The sequence below is a fragment of the Momordica charantia genome (assembly GCF_013281855.1).
Source record: "Momordica charantia cultivar OHB3-1 chromosome 11 unlocalized genomic scaffold, Mcharantia_2.0 BLBB01000011.1, whole genome shotgun sequence".
Classification (NCBI taxonomy): Eukaryota; Viridiplantae; Streptophyta; class Magnoliopsida; order Cucurbitales; family Cucurbitaceae; genus Momordica; species Momordica charantia.
In genome coordinates, this window is record NW_028275159.1 from 9,508,031 (window position 1) to 9,527,626 (window position 19,596).

The 19,596-nt window shown below is 34.8% G+C and overlaps 3 protein-coding genes and 1 long non-coding RNA gene across 4 annotated transcripts; 2 read left to right on the forward strand and 2 right to left on the reverse strand.

Annotated features, from left to right (window-relative positions):
* LOC111010609 (GPI-anchored protein LLG1) lies at positions 1-2,437 on the forward strand. Its single transcript, XM_022284096.2, has 3 exons — positions 1-219; positions 329-385; positions 1,882-2,437. Exons 1-3 carry the CDS (start codon positions 126-128, stop codon positions 2,238-2,240), a joined length of 510 nt encoding a protein of 169 aa, XP_022139788.1. The 5' UTR covers positions 1-125; the 3' UTR covers positions 2,241-2,437.
* Positions 2,438-8,140: 5,703 nt separating this feature from the next.
* On the forward strand, positions 8,141-10,444 carry LOC111010331 (GPI-anchored protein LLG1). Its single transcript, XM_022283698.2, has 4 exons — positions 8,141-8,849; positions 8,977-9,154; positions 9,373-9,429; positions 9,838-10,444. Exons 2-4 carry the CDS (start codon positions 9,055-9,057, stop codon positions 10,191-10,193), a joined length of 513 nt encoding a protein of 170 aa, XP_022139390.1. The 5' UTR covers positions 8,141-8,849; positions 8,977-9,054; the 3' UTR covers positions 10,194-10,444.
* Positions 10,445-11,953: 1,509 nt separating this feature from the next.
* LOC148208086 (uncharacterized) lies at positions 11,954-14,297 on the reverse strand. The gene is made up of 2 exons (XR_015788940.1): positions 13,774-14,297; positions 11,954-12,577 (listed from the first exon to the last, which is right to left on the reverse strand). It is a non-coding gene; the product is annotated as an uncharacterized LOC148208086 (long non-coding RNA).
* Positions 14,298-14,453: 156 nt separating this feature from the next.
* LOC111010424 (uncharacterized protein At4g26450) lies at positions 14,454-17,898 on the reverse strand. The gene is given in 5 exon segments (XM_022283840.2): positions 14,454-14,751; positions 15,018-15,207; positions 15,373-16,337; positions 16,339-17,160; positions 17,162-17,898. Coding segments are annotated over 5 exon segments (2,196 nt in total). The 5' UTR covers positions 17,309-17,898; the 3' UTR covers positions 14,454-14,679.
* Between the last annotated feature and the right edge of the window lie 1,698 nt (positions 17,899-19,596).

Sequence of the window (19,596 nt, forward strand, 5' to 3'; positions counted from 1 at the left end):
AACTTTTTCAAAAGAATATAAAAATTACGAATACATATTAATTCTAAAGGCCAAATTCAACAGCCTGGCCCTCGCCTTCCCGTCGAAGAAGAAGAAGCTTCTCTCTCTCTCTCTCGCCGGAAAATATGGTCTCCGATCGATACTTCTGCAACTTCTCACTGCTTCTTCTCTTCTTCCTCTCACTCCTTTTCTCCCCTTCTTCTTTCACTTCCATTTCAGGTACCTCAGATTTCATTTTCTCAATCATGCCCGCATTGTCGACTTTCACTTTCCTGCTTCTTCCACTCTGTCTGTCTCTTTAACTCTCCAATTTTTTGATTACCTGCAGGTGATGTGTTTGAATCTCAGGTTTCGATCGGTCGGAGCCTCCTCCAGGCTAAAAAAGGTTGTTCCCCCCTTCCCCTTTCTTCAACATCTGCGTAATTTGTTGTTCTTTTTCTGTTATGGTAGTTCACTAGGTGTCAACACCTCTGATTTGGATTGTTTGTTTAAGATCTTGCCGACCTGTGCTGCTTCTTTCTTGTGGTAGTGTTTAATTTGGGGATATTAGATGTGGCCTACTGGATTTGACAATTTAATTCGTTCGCTTTCAACTCAAATTCTTCTAGGATTTCTCTTTTGCCACGACTGCCGAGAAAAAAGGAAATTCAATTGTAACAACAGCTCAATTTTATCGGGTTGAATGATTTATTCATTTCAGTTTCCCGTGATTTACGCAGTGATTCTTTTACATTAAAAGGGAAAAATGTAAGCGGTGTAATTTTGTAACGAAATCGTATGTTTTCAATGTTTAGGGAAATGTGTATTTCTTCCATTAGTGATAAGATTAATCCATGTTCATTCTGTCAATCTTGATACCCTCGGGTTGCTGTTCATCATGTGGTCTTGCTCTTGCCTGTAAGCCTTTTTTCCTAAGCCAGCTCAAGAACATACGAGGCTTTAAATACGTAAATCATGGAACAGCTAGTTGAAAGAGTTGGGACTTACGACTTTAACATTTTCGAATCACTTTTCCCAATGTGAGTGGAGTTAGTTATATCTTGTAAAAGTTTTAGTTGTACAGTGGATCAACAGTAAAGCTATAAACTTGTGTTACAAGTTAATGTGAGTCCAATTAAAAAAAACTTATTGCTTTCATTTGTTTCATAGGTTTTTTTTTCCATTTATGCACATAAATGAAAATGAAAACCGCTTCTAGAAAATAGAGATCATATCCTATAATCTATGCTGTCTGTACCTCAAGCTGGTCTTGATTGTGTAGCTTTTTCTTGTATTAGTGATCTGTTACATAGTGAGGGTTTATTTTGTTAACACATTCTTGGAAGTTTGAATAATCTGTTTCTTTCTCTTTTCCTTTCTTCCTCAGAAATCTTCAAATGATTGCATTTAGAAAATGAAGAACTTAGTATATGTGGAGTTATCATCCTGAGTCCAGATGTTTTTTTTTTCCTGATTTTCCGTCTTGTATGTTCATGAGTAATAATCAATTCGAAATGTACATTACCCCCTCAATTTATGACCAATTTACTAAATATCAACTTCATGGACAGAATTACTGAACTAAAGAGCTTTATTTTAGCTCTTGGTTTGAGATCTGGCATTTGAGTCATAAGTTTCTGCCATTTTTGCCTTATCGTTTCATCTTTTTCGCCCCTTTATGAGGTAGATAGGATTAAAGCAGATAGAAGCGACCCCCCCCCCCCCCCCCCCCCCCCCCCCCCCCCCCCCCCCCCCCCCCAATTGGCGATCATAATCATATTACTTAGATTCCAAATTGCAGTGATATTATCCCTTCCATTACCAGTGTTCTACAAGAGATCTGTACTTATTGAAGTTATGTTAAATTTGATCTAACCATGTAATGTTGCACAATTTATGCAGCTTGTCCTGTGAACTTTGAGTTCTTGAACTACACCATCATCACAAGCAGGTGCAAGGGGCCTCAATACCCTACCGATCTCTGTTGCCCAGCTTTGACAGATTTCGCTTGCCCTTACGCCGAGGAACTCAACGACTTATCTAATGATTGCTCTTCAACCATGTTCAGTTACATTAACCTGTATGGAAAATACCCTCCTGGTCTTTTCTCTAGCGAGTGCCGGGCTGGGAAGGAAGGTCTGCCATGCCCTGCACAACCGCCCTCCACTTCATCCGATCTAAACTGGGGTTCAATAACAAGTTTCCCATCTCGTTCGCTGTTCCTCGTGGCTGGATTCGTACTTCTGTCTTGGCTATTATGATAAGGTCCAAAGATCCCGCCATTTTTCACCATTCTTTCTTCCAATTTGTTACTATACTTTTAAAAGTTCAAACTTGCTGAAAAAAAACTGCAATTCTTTTCTCCTATGTATTTATTAATGTATCTACTACCTCCCTAATAGCTGTGGAAAGTGAGTTCTTATATTCATGAGATTGGACGGCAAAAGCTTTTATTTGAGGTTACTGTGTTTTCTATTTGTCAAAGGAGGTTTGGTGTATCATCATCATATATTATATATAGAGCTGCTTGTTATGTAATATAATATAATTAATTTAATAAAAGTTATCATTTAAAGTTAGATTTGAATTTTTAGTTTGGTTTAATTACACGTTAAATTTATACAGTAGTTGTCTAATTGGGTCGTGAATTTCAAAAAGTGTCTCAACTCTAGAGTGTATAATAAGTCATTATACTTTAAAAAGTTTCCGATATGATTTTGACAAATTCAATCTAGGGCAAAATACATTTTTTTTGTCCCTGAAGTTTGAGTTAGGTGTTTATTTGGTCTTCAAAGTTTCAAAATGAATACTTTAAGGTGGAAATTCTCGTATTCGGAATGTATGTGTTCATGTGGCTAGCTACGGCTATAAACCCTTTCTTGTTCCTATTAACAAAACATCCCCTTTTTCTTGGCTCTTTCGGAATCGGTACAAAAATGGGTGCTTTTTTTACGTTGTTTACTTTAGTGACTGGGGGTTTCGGGGAAGACTTATGTGGGGCACCTTTTGGGTGTGGGATGCTCGTTTAATGTCTGTATTCAACACTTTTGGTCAATGAGGATTAAATTAGGTGTCAACTTGGTCCCTGAAGTTTTAAAATGAACACTTTTGGTCCCTGAAATTTGAGGAATAGTTCTAAATGGTCTCTAAGTTATTAACCAATATTAAAATGATGTGACAAGTTGCAATTAAATTGTTTATTGTAGTTGGTGATGTGACAAATTATATTAATTAAATAATATATGTCCGGTATGAATGGAGGACGGCGGCGGCAAAGACGTGGTGGTCGTCGGAAAAGGGAGAGAGGAAGAGATGAGGAGAGAAGACAGAAAGTACGATCACCTACTCATATGTTATTTAATTAATATAATTTTCCATGTCAACCAAGTAGACACCTATCTCAAACTTCAGAGACTAAAAGTATTCATTTTGAAACTTCGTGGACCAAATAGACACCTACCTCAAACCTTAAGGACCAAAAATGTATTTTGTCCATCAATCAATTATGAAGTATATATTTTAATTTTTTGTCTAATACATTTGCGACTTTAAAAGAATCGTAAATAGGTTAGAGATTTAAAAGATATAAATTAAAAGTTCTAAAATTGATTAAGACACATTTATAGTTTAGAGATTTAGTAGATACAAAATTAAAAATTTAAGAACTTATTTGATATTTTTTAACGTATAAGGATTTTTTTAATACAATAAATTGGGGTATGGAAGTCTAAATTGAGCTCGGAGTACATTTCAATTACACCCGAGTAATGTTCATGGTGATAATGTTTAAAGGACCTGTCATACACTATCTAGAAAGCTAAAGATTTAAACTTGTAATCTAACCTTTTAGTCATTATTTGTAATAATTTTATATTTCCTTGAATTAAAATTCATGTCCACGTGATACAATATGAATAATTAATGTACGTGACTTTGTTTTTTTAGTACAACATGTTGGGGAGGGGATTAGCTAGGTTCGCTTTGGCAATGTATATGACTTATTAACCTATAAAGTTATAACTATTTAAGATCTTGCCAAAGCGAGCATAGCTCAACGGTAATTGATGTAAGTTAGAATAAATGTAAGTTGTACTAAAAAAACTATTTAAGATCTTAATTATGCCTATTTTTTTTAGTACAACATGTGGGGTGGGGGTTCAAACTCATAACCTTTTGATTAGAGATTTTAAACTATGCTCGGTTTGGCGATCTTAATTATGCCTATTAACTTAGAATAAGATGAATTTCACAAAATAATAATAATAATAATAATAATAATAATAATAATAATAATAATAATAATAATAATAATAAGATGTAAGTTTTTAAAAAAGTAGGGTTTGTTTGAAAGTTATAATAGAAAAAATTATTTTTCTCCTTTTATGTTTAAAACTTTTTTGGCATGTTAAGTTTTAAAAACGGGTATGGTAGAAAATAAAAGTAATGTTTTATTACTTTCCATATATTATCAACTAAATAATAACAAATTAGAATTTAAAAAATAGCAAAATAAAAATACGATATTATTTATAGAAGTACATATTTTTAAATTTAAAATGAAATAAAATTTAGGGTAAACTGCATAAACCACCTTTAAACTAAAGTAAGTGTTACAATTATACCCATAAGTTTCAATTATAAAAGTTAAACCCTCGAATTTTTATGAAAGAAAAAATTAAACCCCTAAATTTTAAATAGTAAAAATTAATCCTCGAATCTTCACAAATGATAAAATTACACCTTCTAAATTTTTTTATGGTAAAAATTAAACCTTAAAATTTTAAAAAATTGGATCTATTTTAGAATTTCACAATGAAAATTTTCTTCATGTTCATTGAATTTTAATTTCACTAAAAGTCGGTCATCCTCTAATCACAATCACAATTGTTGAATTTGACAATCCAACGGAGAATCCACAAGTTGACTAAACAAATTTCTTCCTCCATTATGCAAATTCCCTTTTAACATCACCATTCTTTTCCAGTGGCCTAAATTCCTAGTCATGTTTCTTCCTTCTCTTCTTCCCCACATCTTTGGTCGCCGTCCAAGCCTAGAAGCTTCTCTGCCTTCTCCACCTTCCAAGTTCCAATCCCATACCGTTTGGTTCCTCAATATCTCAACCGACGACGTCGTTTGATCTGCCAATCATCTATCTCCGATCAACTGCTCGACAACTCTAACCGACGCACCCTCTGGCCTGCTTCAGGCAAAACCTTTGGCCTTCTAAGAATGTTTTTCGAAACCCAAATTTCACCTAAAAGTTTGATTTTCTCTCTGACATTTTTCAAGCGTCGAATATATTGTGTCAGATGAAATATCTGAGACTCTATCTCCTGATGAACAGAAGCTCTAGCATCCCCACGCAAACGAGGTTTTCAACCAATTAATTTAAATACCTGAGAGCTTCCAAATCTGACTACAATGGTGGAGATTTGATCTACACAAAAACATGGGAGAGCTTCCAATTTCCAACCAACACCATCGATGACTTCCAATTTCATAGATCCAGTTTAAAAAAAAAAAAATTTAGGATTTAATTTTTATTTTTGGTGCAATTTTATGGAAAAATTAAGGGTTTAATTTTTACTTTTCAAAGTTTAGGGTTTGATTTTTTCTTTTTATGAGAGTTTGAGGGTCTAATTTTTATAATTGAAAGTTTAGGGGTATAATTGCAACAACTATCATACTTCAGGGGTGGTTTATGCAATTTACCCTAAAATTTAATTACAATCGCTCATCTACCATATTTAAAAACTATATTATAATATTTTATTTGTAAAAATATGATATATTTTAAAATATATTTTACTATATCATTTAATAAAAATCATGAAAGAACAAATTTATAGAATTAAAAAAAAAAATCAAATTTTACACCACATACGCATTAATTTTTACCTTAAACTTTGAAGGGTAAGTAGTTGCAATTTCTCTTATCTAATAGAGTTTCACTTGAAAAACTATTACAAAAAACATAATTTTTTTGGGCATTAACAAATTATATAACTTATATTTGGTGTAAAATCAATATTAATACAACTTCGGAGAAAAACAACACTAGTGATTTTTAGAATGTTTTCACATTGTTTCTTTTTCTAAATTAGCAAGTTATTGGAAAGGTGGAATAAATTTTTTTTAGGAAAATTGCCGTGGGTAGCAAAAAATTTTTATATATTTCAAAATATGTCAAATATTTTTTAAAATTTTCAAATATAGTGCAAATTTTCACTTATATCAGTAGTATATCAGATACTCATATTAGTATACTAGGTGCTCATTAATATATCAAATATATATCACATATATATATCAATAGTATCATTTGGGTAAAGTTTTAATGAAGAAAAGTTGGGAGAAAGAGTAAGAAAAAACTCTTTATATTAATTATAATTCAAAATAAGTTATAGATTTTCAATATAGAAATAAAGAGACAAAACTCTCGCATTCTAACTCTTTATATCCTAACAAAGAGAAAATTAATTTGAGAAAAGTAAAATTTATAATGATGGAGATTAAATATTTCAAAAGAAATGAAAAAAAAAGTGGCGTGGGAGGGAGAGAAAGGGGGAGGGAGACAAAATTTTATATTTGAAGGACAAAATTGTCCTCAAAATATCTATGGGAATGTTGAAATTAAATAAGCAAAATAGGAGAAATAGTCACTTTTATATACTAGTCAGCAACACGTGCACGTGAAATTTATCATTTTATTACTATTATCAAATAATTTTGTCATTTGAATACAAATTTCTCGCTCATTTACTCTAATTTGACCTCTCTTTCTAAATAATACCTCTCAATTTTTACAAATTTTCTCACTTTTTAAATACTAATTTTTTTCCACCTGCAACATTTTTCCCTTATAAAAGTAAATTTAATGGAGAATTATTTTTGTAATTGTGGATTTTATAGATGTTGAATTTGTCAATATTTTGTTTCTTTTTTTTAATACAACATGTGGAAGTGGGGTTCAAACTTATGACCATTTGGTCAGAGATAAATACTTTAATCATTAGAACTATTTTCGGTTTGGCTCAATATTTGTATTAATATAGTAAATTACGTCCCAAAATAATAAAAATATAACTTTAATTAAAAATAAAATAAAACAATTATTATTTTTCTATTAATATTCTTTGAAAACACCCTAAAAACAAACATTGGGAATTAGGTGAGTAATGAAAAAAATCACAATTAAAAGAATTCTCTTTGCGCTCTTGACTAAATTTTACAGTTAGCATTTAGATGAACCAACATATATTGTTCTTAATTTACTACTTATTTCCTGGATTATTGATCATGGTATTAGATTTTAATGTTGAGTTTGTTTAATACCGAGTCGAGTTGATTCATTTGAAAAAGAAAGGTAAGAGTGAGAGGAAGATGAAACCCTAAAAAAACATTCTCTACGCTTCATTCGGAATGAAATTAATAGCGATAAACATTGATTTTTTTTTCATAATATTGTAAAAATAATTTCGGACATTGTACATGCATAACTCAAGACATCACTTTTTAAAAATAAATAAATTAAGCCAACATTAGCATACCTCAACGGTAATTGACACCAGTTTTGACTAGAGATCATGAGTTCAAATCCCCCACCTCCGTTTGTACTAAAAAAAGTTAGAAGCATCTATGTTATTCAACCACAAGAATGATTTCTGTTTCAACTCAAGGCACTCTCCAATTTCTCCTGAATAATGATGAATTTCGAGAAAGCCAACGACTACCATCAATTTCAATTCAATTTTAACTCTTCTATCTTAGCTATCAATTCTCCTCTTGATTGCCCATACGCAAGCTGCCGTATCCAAAGCAGGAGAATAAACGCTAAAGAGACAATTGTTCAATCAAATTTGTTGAACCGTCTCTTGATTTTTTTGTTGCCAAGAGAAAAGTGAGGATAACTATTTATTCATGTGGTGGAATTAAAGAGGAAGATGAAAGGATTGGAAGAGGGTGAGGTGAGTATCTCTCTCCTCCAAATTGAAACAGAACACTTATGGGAGATAACGGGGGAAGTTGAATAATTTGACCGGTAAATTAATAAATTATTGCTTTTGTAACATTATTTTTCATTATTAAAATAATACCTATTAAAAAATAAAAAGAATAAAACTTTGTATTTGAATGATTAAAAGTGTCCTCAAAATAATATTGAAAACGATTAAAATAAAAGGGCAACCAAACAGCCGGAAAACTTCTCGAGTCTTATCTCTCCGGCTGTGTCACAAATCGACTGTGCTTCATTTCCCGACGTGTTGTGTTTGATCTGTTTACAATACCATGATCAGATTCAGCAAAATATCCGAACGAATTACTGTTTATGTTCGTCGAATTGTTGAACAATGAAATCATAGTCGATCGATTACACTTGCACCTTTTTTCCTAAAATAATAGCCGGAACAAGTTCTTCGGGGATTTTCTTACCATGTAGCACAGGCTAGACCAGCCTCGGTCAAGGAAGACTTTAGCTAGTGCGATGATATCACGAATTGTATTTGAAGGCTATAGAGATGATGGATAATTCCCACCTATCAAATCAACTCCGGTGAGTGCGCCCTTTTGGGAGCACTGGATCAAAGTGGGATGAATGGAGATTGGTCGGATTTTGGGTGCGGCCATTTTCATTATGCCCATCATGTGTTCGATGAAATGCCCAACAGAGGTATCGTGGGGGTTTAAGTCTTTGTTTTGCCTCGTATGGAGATTTTTCAAACTCCACCCAACTTTTTGATGACCCAAACCCATCATCTTTGTCTCAATCTTGTCTTCTGAGCAAACAAAAGATCAGAGAAGTGAATGGAAGAGCTGAAACTGAGACCTTTTGATGAAAGGAGTAGCTGTTCATGGAAGAATTCAATTTGGTAATTACTCTGCTTTTGTTTCTCCTTATTTGATTACCTGCTGTGTTATTTTCTTCTTTGTTTTATTTTACATTTCAACTCAAGTCTTCGTTTCTTCCTCTTTTTTCTTCTTTTTTTCTGTTTTCAGATGACTGAGAAAGGAATGAAGAAGAGTTAACTAACAGTGATTTCTCCATCTCCAAAGTTGAATTTTCAATGATAGAATATGGTTTCTGATCGGTGCTTCTGCGTCTTCTTTCTGGGTTTTCTCTTCTTTCTTTCACGCCTCTTCATTGTTTCCTCTGCACCTTCCACTTTCATTTCAGGTATTAGTTTATGTTTTTTCTTTTTTCTTTTAGAAATTTGCAAAACCTTGTTAATTATGACAACGGATGATAAACAGACTCGCGATTATGGCAAGTCATCTCAATCCCTCCATACTTTGTTCTGAGTTTATCCAACTATGACTTGACGAGAGTCGAGATAGCCAACCACCCTGAATTTTCTCCTAGTTGAAACTTTCTCTTCATGTGTGAATTTTCAGATGAAATCTTTGAATCTCGAAGTTCAACTGGACGGAGGCTCCTTCAAGATAAAAAAGGTTACCGGTTTCTTGATCATCACGCTTGAAAATTTAGGGACTAAAATAGGATTAAACCTTCTTTTTTCTTTTTCTGTTCATATACTTGACCGTGCTTGGTTTCAGAATCTCTAGTTTCTAATTTTCTTCATGCTCATTTGTTCTGTTTATAGTTGTAGTTATAATGGAGAGAAATGGGAAAAATTAGTGAACGTTTCTTGCATAATTGAGAAATAAAACTTTCACAATTGTTATTATCTTGGATAGCAACAAAAAAGTGGCTAGAGGAGATTGTTAAACTGCTTATAAAAAGTGTTTTCTTTCATTTTTAACCATTCTTTTGTTTTAATATCCTTAATTCCCTCTTTTAGAAGTTGTATGGAGTAATCTGATCATCATGTCATGTCTCTTTTTAACTTAGTTGTGCAGCTTGCCCTGTAAGCTTTGAATTCTTGAACTATACAATCATCACAAGCAAATGTAAAGGGCCTCTATATTCTCCAAAGCTTTGTTGTTCAGCTCTGACCGAATTCGCTTGCCCTTACGTCGATGCCTTGAACGATATGACAACTAGTTGCTCTCTGACCATGTTTAGCTACATTAACCTCTATGGAAAATACCCACCTGGCCTTTTCTCGAACGAGTGTCGAGAAGGAGATCGCGGTCTTGCTTGCCCTCTAATGCCAACTTCGTCCAACCCGAACTCGGCTCCGCTCTTGAAATGTCCGTCTTCTGCAATGATCCTCGCCTCTGGCCTTGTACTTCTGCTGTCATGGCTCGCATGACGCCCCGAGTGCCCCCATTCTTCTTCTTGTTCATCGATATACTTTGTACTCCAAGGAAAAACTCATCTCTTAATAACTCGTGTTCATGAGGTTGGCCATGGTAGAGGGACTTCTCACTTCTTGGGGCCATGAAAGCTGTTTTGTATCACAAACTTCATATTTGTATCATCAAACCCTTTGTTACAAATGACACTCATTGTGTACATTATCTTTATACATAATAAAATGGTTTAGCAGGTGTGTTAACCTAATGGAAATTTTAATGGCTGGCAAATAATTTTATCATGACAACTTTGTAAGTTGACGTCTATCATTAATACACGTCCATAGATACATACTAGTGATATTAGTCTAGGTCGAGCCAACTTACACATGGTTGAATGAATAAAACACATATTATACCGTATCCGAAATTGATGGTGGAAAAGATGTGACTATTTTGAATGACCACAAATGGTCCATAAACATGCTGGATTTCTCTTCTCTTCTCACGTACGATTGCCGACAAACTTCAATCTTTGTTAAGTTCAAGTGCTACATTCACCGAGATCGAGAACATAGAATACAAAATTATCTCGTTTGGTTAAGAGCTCCCTTAATTTCCTTATGTTGGTCAAACAAAACAACTATTCTTTAAAATTAGATGGTAGACTGTGGGAACCAAAGTCAAGGTCAGTCAACGCTGAAGCAATTTATAAGAACTCACTCAAAAACATCCTCTGCCACTGCCAAATCGCTCTGAAGATGAAGAAAATGGAGTCCGATCCAAATCCATGCTTCTCCCTCTTCCTTCTGATCATCCTTCCGACACTTTTCGCCGCCGCAGCCGCCGCCGCCGTTTCAGGTAATCAGAATTAGGTTTCAGACGTTCGAATTTCATTTGCTCCGCCGCTTCAACACTTTAATTTTTCGCTGAAATTGCAGGCCATATCTCTGGATTTTATTTTGCTCGATGTTTAAGACACTTCTAATCAGTTCAACTCGATCGTGTTTGGGAGTGATTTATAATTGTTTTTAGAAAAAGTCAAACGTGCTCACAAGTGCTTTATGAGGAAATATCTGTAGAGATGTTTTGGCTGATGGAGTGATTTTAGATTTTCGTTTTCTGTTTTTGGTTTTTAGTTCTCTTTTTTTGAAAAAATACTTTTTAGTTGTTTGTTTTTAAAAAAAATAGAAGACCGAACATATTTGACAACCATTTTTGGTTTTTCACTTTCAAAATATCAAAAACCAAAAATCAAATAGATGTTTGATAACTATTTTTTATATTATGTTTTTCTTAAATAGAATGTATAAAAATTTATTTTTTTAATATTATTTTAACTAATATATGTGCGGGTCTAAATCTATTTCAAGTTGTTTTGAATATCTAATATCCTTCTACCCGCTCTAATGAGAACGAGATAGACGTTAAAAAATGAACAAATCCACCATCACTGAGATTCATATAATAATACACTTACTCTTAATGTTTACTAATAATTACTTGTTTAGTGAAGATAAGATAACAAAAATTAGCAAGAGTAATAGTCAATCTCGTGTTTGAGTTGCCATCCAAAGTTTATCTTTGATTCACTTTCATTTGCTCTCAACATCGTAAATATCAGTACAAATGGTTTTCATGGTTGTCTTTGATTCACTCTCATTTACTCTCAGCATCGTAAATATTGATTCTGAACAAAAAGAAAAGCATAAAGTTTTCCCCTTTCTTACATTTATGTCCGACAAATTTCATCTATCTTAAACAAAAAGCCTTCCACTTCCACCAATAAAAAGTTTTAGCTATAGATCATTCTTAATTCTTATGAACATGTGGGATGAGATTATGTTTTGTATTTTTTTTCTTTTTCTTCCTTTTTTAGGAGATTGGGAGCGGAATGAATATTCCAATCCCACTCTCTCCCCAACCTCTTTTCAAAATCATCACGTAAAGATCGAAATGACAAGAAATGAAAACAACAGGAAACATAACCATCATGGATGGTCTATTGGTCCAAATAGACTCAATGATTATCAACCTGACTCTTTTTAACTGTGGGATTAATGCAGGTTGCCCAGTGAATTTTGAATTTGCTAACTACACCATCATCACAAGCAAGTGCAAGGGGCCAGAATATCCAGCCAATCTTTGCTGCTCAGCTTTAGCAGAATTTGCTTGCCCTTACGCCAAATATCTCAATGATTTGAGCAATGACTGTGCTTCAACTATGTTCAGTTATATTAACCTTTATGGAAAATACCCATCTGGCCTCTTTTCCACCCTCTGCTCCAATGGAAGCAATGGCCTTCAATGTCCAACTTCTTCGCCAATTCTTGATACTTGCCATGTGCAAAGGGTAAGTATCTCCCACGTTCATCCTTTGTGATTCTGACTTTGTATGTTCCTGTTTTAGTTGGTGTTACGATTCTCGAAAAAGTGTGGGTGTAGAAGTTCAAAGTATGATCGAGTTATACAGTGGCGAATCCATAAATTTTTTACGAGTGCGTAGTTTCAAGAATTCATGAAAGTATGATTTTAAGGCTGTCAAAGCCCTTTTTGTGATATCCTTTACAAACTTGATTTCAAATATAACAATTATAATCAATAAGTCTAGTTTTTAGACCCCGATTGGCTAATAATTCTTCTAAATTTATTTAGTAAAATATCCCTTAGAACTATTATTTTCCTAATAAACATTGAATGTTCTTTAAACTATTAAATAATAATTTTCGACTTAAATGATATAATTTATATATCTTTATTACTTTTTAAATTCTAAAAAATAATTAAAATTAATTATTAAACCAATAATTTTTCTCTTGATCTTAGACCTTGATTCCCGAAATCAAATAACGCATTGGAAATGAGAATTAAAAATTTTCATGAAAGAAAACATCCCAACTCTTACCCAACACCGTTGTCATCTCTATTTTAGATAGATTTTTCTATCAACATATATTTTTTATTTTGTTACTTTTTAAAAACAGAAAACAAAACCAGTCATCAAACATATATAATTTTTATTCTTAAAAAACAAAAAACCAAAAACTAAAATCATAGGTTATCGAACAGGACCGTAACTTTTTAATTCCCTGATTTTGTTCATGAACTAGATTTGTAAAACAAAGATGCACATAACATATACATATATCTCTTAATTTTATGATAACAAATATTACAAAATTTAACTTTTATCACATAAATCAACACATAAAATATAAACTTTTAATTTTGATGTCGCGTTAGCATCGAAATTAACGGGAAAAATCCAATCAAATTTTCGTTGAAAAACTGACAGAATGTCAAAAACACTCTAGAAATCCCAATCAAATTTCAAAAACCAAAGAAAATAAAAAACTACCCTTTTTCCAGTTTTCAAAATCTAACAAGAACTTCAAAACACTTTAATAAAACAAAGAAAATATTAAGAAACAAACACGGTTTTGGAAAACAGAAAACGAAAATCATTCCATTCAATACTTGGAGGAGTCAAAGAAGGACAAGTTCAAGGTTCCCTCAGCTAACACAGTATTAACTACTAACTAGTAAGAGTAAATTACTAAAGGCATGCATAAAAACCTACTGGAGTTTATTGCTCACCAGAAAATAGTGGAATATTAGACAAGATTGTCCACACTGTGATGCAATTTGAGCAGCTGATAATGCCTTTGAGTTCATCCTAGAGCCTAAAATCTTTCAACACCTGACAACCGCCACTTTCGCTGCTCCACAGATTTGGACATTCCTAACACACAAATCTTAACATTAATAGTATATACTTTCTAAACCATACGACGCCTTCGGGCAATGCTCACCACGCAATTCTGAGGAAGACAAGGATGATTAGTTCTGTCCTTACTAGGCAACGAAGTCAGTTTCTCAAGCTCCATCTGAAGATATAAATAAAACATAGCTCCAAATTTCCAATACGAATCGCATAGCTAGCTACAGCTACAAATTATACACTTTGCTTCCTTCTGCACGAATAAACTACGATGCAATGTTTCCTCCTTAACTGAAAGCTGATCGACCATATGACATCCTTCATCTTGCGGGTGGTGAACAGGAAAAGGAACAGAAAGGGCAAAGGCCAAGAATTTTAACAGCTAATAGACTCCCCCCCCCCCCCCCCCCCCCCCCAGAACAACACAAAACAGCGATCCCCCCCCCCCCCCCCCCAAAAAAAAAAAACAAAACAAAACAAAACAAAACAAAACAAGAAGAAAGAAATGCAGAGATATAAAGAGGCATATGCAAGCAAATAAAGTAACAGAAGCGTCTAAAAAAGGACGGACCATTTGCTATCATTTTGTCTTACAATATTCACCTATTTTCTTTCCCAAGATGCATTTTTGACCTTCGCAACCTGTTGGGAAACAATTGCATATCCTTCTTTAGCATAATACACAACTCCTACCATCACATTAAGTTATACTTATTCAAGGGTGTCCAAGCACCTTCGGTAGATTGATCACATAATTATATTGATGGACACATGATAAGAAATTAAAATTCTGGCATACTCAACGGAATTTCTCCCAGAGACATGTAAATTAGATCATCATCTGCCAGAGCCCCCTGAAATAATAAGCAAAATACAGATTCATTAAACCTCAATCAAGGTGGTCAAGGGGAACCTATGAATTCATCTAGTTCTAAATCACTATAGATCAGGAAGAGGGTGGAGATGGAAGTAGATTATGATGGGCATAGACTTAAGCACTCCCAAAACATATAATACTAACATTTAACAAAGTAAGAACTTCACAACAAAATAAGAAGGCAGGCAAAGTAAAAGAAGAATATTGAATAATTGACAAAGTTGGATATAAGGAAGGAAGTACTTCTCCATTCGGAAGTGGCATTTCATTGTGCATTGGATTGATGTCTCCTTGAACAGAAGAACAGTTGGGGAATTCAGCTCCAAGTAACTCTGAAATCATAAGTCCATAACCATCTTGAACATCAGGAATATCCCCACTATTTTGTGGGTTATTAGAAAAGCCTTCCAGTCCACTAAATACGGTCTCCCTCCTGAAATTACATCAATACAGTTAACCACAAGGTATGTATACAATTTGAAAACTTCACAAAAATAGAGAATTTTAACACAAGGGAGCTTGGTGCGGTACAATTATCTGCATATTTAAGGAAACGTAAAAACAAAATAATATGCACATAAAAGATGAGAGAACTTACTTTCTCTCTGCATCGTGGAAGCTCTTGTCTACTTGAGCCGCGGAGTCATCTTCCAAATCAATAATTTCAATCTCTTTACTCCCAGCCACTATACCATTCTGACCAAATTCAGTAGCATTGCTTATAGACAAGTCAATATCAACAGGTGCTGCTTCTCTTTTTGTTTCAGAAATAGATGGGAAGATGAGAAGAGGATTATTATCATGATTATCATGTATGTCAGAAACCTCCATAAGGTTAAGGTCACAGATCTTAAATGAATTTGGAAAAAGCTGCTTTTCTTGTGCATAATCAACACAAGGCCCACCCCCACCTCTCATGAAATGAAAACTATTCACTGAGTTCACACAGTCAGCAGCTACAATAACTTCACCATCACATGATGGTTTGTTTTCCTCGGAACAGACTTTTGTTTTATCGAACTTCAGAAGGTTAAAGGATTCGTCTTCCTTAGAAGTGATCGATGGAATCCATTCTCTTGGTTTTTTATTTTCCTCCACCACATCCCTCTCATCTAAAGATCGTTTTTGGCCCCTCTCCTCAAACATAGGATTACTCCTTCCAAATACAGCGGAACTTTGGCAAGATTCTTGCTTGCTCTCATTCCAAAATGCTCCATGCTGTAAAGGTTGAGATGTCAAAGAGCTAGCTTTCTCACCATATCTAGGATATAGCTCCTCCACTATACCAGATTCCTCAAGAGATTCTGGTTTAGATCTTTCAGAGTTTTGATGCTCAACGTCATGTTTTTTAGCTGATACAGAACCAGATAATGTACAACTGGAAGAGTTACTGTCAAGTGAAATTTCAGATTCTCTGTTAGGGTTGATATCAGAAGGTCGTTCTGACACAGTTGTAATAGGATCTGTCTTAGAACCCTTGTATGCCAATGAAGAGCGAGTTTTGGTGGGGAACTTAGCAAATCTGCAGAATGCTAGTAGATCAGTCTCTTGCTTCACCAAGGGGGTCACCATCAGCAACTTTGTTCTGGACAGATAGTTTCTCCACCACACAGTGTTTTTCAGTTTCATTAGTACTGGTATTATTTTTCACATCCTCGGAGCCTGAATCTATGGTACTTAAATCATCAGAACCTTTAGTAAGTTTCTGCTCACATGGAAGATCTTTCCCAACAGTGAAAGCACTTGCCTTTGAACCTACATCATCTGGCAAAGGGTACTTAACCAACTCAGGTCCTGAATCATCGGGTATGTCACCATTTCGTCCTAATTTGGAGGATTTGAGGTCTTGCAATTCAGTACCAACTTCTTCACCAGTTTGCTGTTGACTGCTATAAGCAGAAAGATTATCAGTGTCATCATCGGCGTCTGTATCTGGAGAAGCTCTAGCTCTATCATTGTAAGTATTGCTCCTACTGTAATCATGGCCACCCCAATCAGAACCACCACTTCGGAAAGATGTGGATCTTCTTCGTCCTCTCCAATGATTTCGTGATGATGCTGAACTATATTCATCAGATGGTTGCCTTCTACCTGACCCAGAATCAGGTCCAACAAATCCTGAATGAGGAGCTGCAGTAGATGCTCGTCCTTCTTCACGAAGTGGACCTAATTCCTGAAACTCAGAAGGCTCCTTCCTCAAGCTTCCACCTTGCCATTTACCAGACAAGACACTAGATGGGAGCAGACCTTGAGACACCAGGTATTCAGCTGCAAGGCGACCTGCTTCCATGAAAATATCAACAGAACCCCCACCTCTTCGCGGAGGAGGCAACGACTGGGATGATTGATATGATTTATGGTATCCCTGACCGCGCCCAAAGCCACCCCGGGTGATTAAAGTTGCGATAGTCAGAGCCATATGCGCTGCCATGGCCCCTAACCGATCCCTCAGGAGAGATTCGAGAAGAAGCTAATCCCACTCCCATGGAACTAGACCTAAACCCATTTCCAGTATTTCGGTGACGGGGATGCATATTTCAAGTAAGAATTCGAAGGCAATCAGGCAACAGTATAATTGTCCTATTCCACTAGAAAGGATCGGAGAATCCCTAACCCTGTTCCCCCAGCTGAAGAAACCAAAAAATATTTCGGTTACAAAGAACAGATTCCCCGAAACCCCGGACAATCCAAATACTCAATAAAAAACCGAAGTTATGTTCCAAATGGAGCAAGTTCCTGCGAGAACATGATTTCCCCAAATCCGATTCGTAGTCCAACAGTGTAAAGCAACAGTTCCTAAGTCGAACAGATCTGAACAATATTCGATTTAGCAATCCAAGTAGAAGCTAACCTGTTGCGGAAAACAATCACCAATCCGTCTACTCGATGATGATGATGATGATGATTTGAAACGCGTATGCCAATAAGAGTTGGATAGGTTTTCCGATCGAGAAGTGAATTCGTCAAATCAGCACCAGAATTTCACCGCCATTTCAAAGCCCACCATCTCTCTGCAAGAAATTCGGCTGATTTTTTCTGCCGCGCGCCCCAATACCAATATGTACCTACAAATTGGTGATTGCAAGGCTTTTTCATCTCCGCCGAGGACTATTGCTCAAAAGGCAAGGGCTTAAAATTAATTAAATAAAAATAATAAAATCATACATTAATTTAATTAATTTATACTATCAACATTTAAATAACTCAATAATGTAATTTATTGAATCCATTGATTGGTTATCCATCCCATCGTTAAGTATTAATGTCTCTCCTTTCATTTAATGTTTAATGTAATCAATAAATATTTATTTAAGCGCGTGCGATTTACTATTTCATTTATTTTAATTCAACGAAGTGTCTGTATTTTATAAATTTTTTCGGTAAAAATTGTAAGTTCAAACTTGTCATGCAGTTATTTTTCTATTCAGAACTAGAGACTTTAAGATGCGGCACGTAGAGAATATTTCATCATTAGTGATCTATTGATTTTTGTTTGAGATCAATACATATGTTAACGTTCTAAGAATGTTTATACCTAATTATGATCTCTTGAGAGCACGTGTGAGTAGTAGGATAGGTCGAGCTATTTGGAGTGATGTGTGAGAGAATAGATTTTCAGAAAGAGAACAAAACACTCTGACGTTCAAATTAGTTGGAATCTGACCTAATAGCTCTTAGAATGAGAAATCTGATTGCACATCTATGAACGAAAATGATTGGGTACTTATAAAAATTAGGCAGTGAATCTCATAGCTTCGATCTATTACACATTTGCTAGAATTAATTAGGTAGTACATACGATTTGTGCGAGATACTTCAGCGTAGGCCATCAGTGGAGTTCCGAGCTATATGGATACACTTTGGTCGAGCTCGATAGCTCGAGTTGGACTATTTATTTATGACGTTAGAGGATATATAGATCAAGTGAGATAATCTTTCGTAGCAGACCACGTAGTAGATAGTATTTTACCCTCCACCAAATAAGTAAATCTCCAATCATTTATTTAACAATTACATAAATATTATGAGATGTATCTAGTATCGTAAGTAACTTATTCTTTTAATTTAAAGTTTAAATGATTAGAATATTTTAATGACAACTTGTGCCATTAAAAGTTTCATGCATGTATAGTGAAATTAGCAAATGGGTAATTTGTGAGGAATGGAAGTTTTCAATTAAATTTGTCAAATGAGTGGCTATTGTTTAATTCTCTTTTATTTTCGTTGATGTAGAAATTTGACCTCCTGCGATCTCACCAAATTTGCACCACAAGGCAGGTCCCCTATAAAGCCTATCGACCAGAAAGTCTTCAAGAACGAGAAAGCTGACCAAAAGATTATTTTATAACCGACTCTTGTTGCGAAATCGAAGGGACTTGGCTTGTACCAGGCTCTAAAAGAATTTTCTTCAACTGAGCTGTCTTTCGAGATTTTTGGGTTGCATACCCAAGATAGTTTTTTTTAGATTGAGATGGAATCTTCTAGAATAAAGGGATCAACACCACCTGCTAAATAGAATAGCACTCAAGATCAGTGCCTCTTGCCACACAGGTTCAGATGTTTAAGTCATAATCGAAGAAGTCGGGTATGGAGAGTAGGGTGATTAGGCTTACCTTTAGGATTTGGTTCACCTTCTTATTTATAGAAGTCGAATCCTAATCCCTTTAGGAATTATAGAGGTCGAATCTCAATCCTTTTAGGATTTACATAAGTCAAATCCTAGTGTGCTTAGGAGATCTGGACTCTTGGGCTCGTGTGTTTCATTGTGGGCCTAGTGTTAGGGTTGAGATAGAGTATAACCGGATCGGGCTGCACAAGGGTC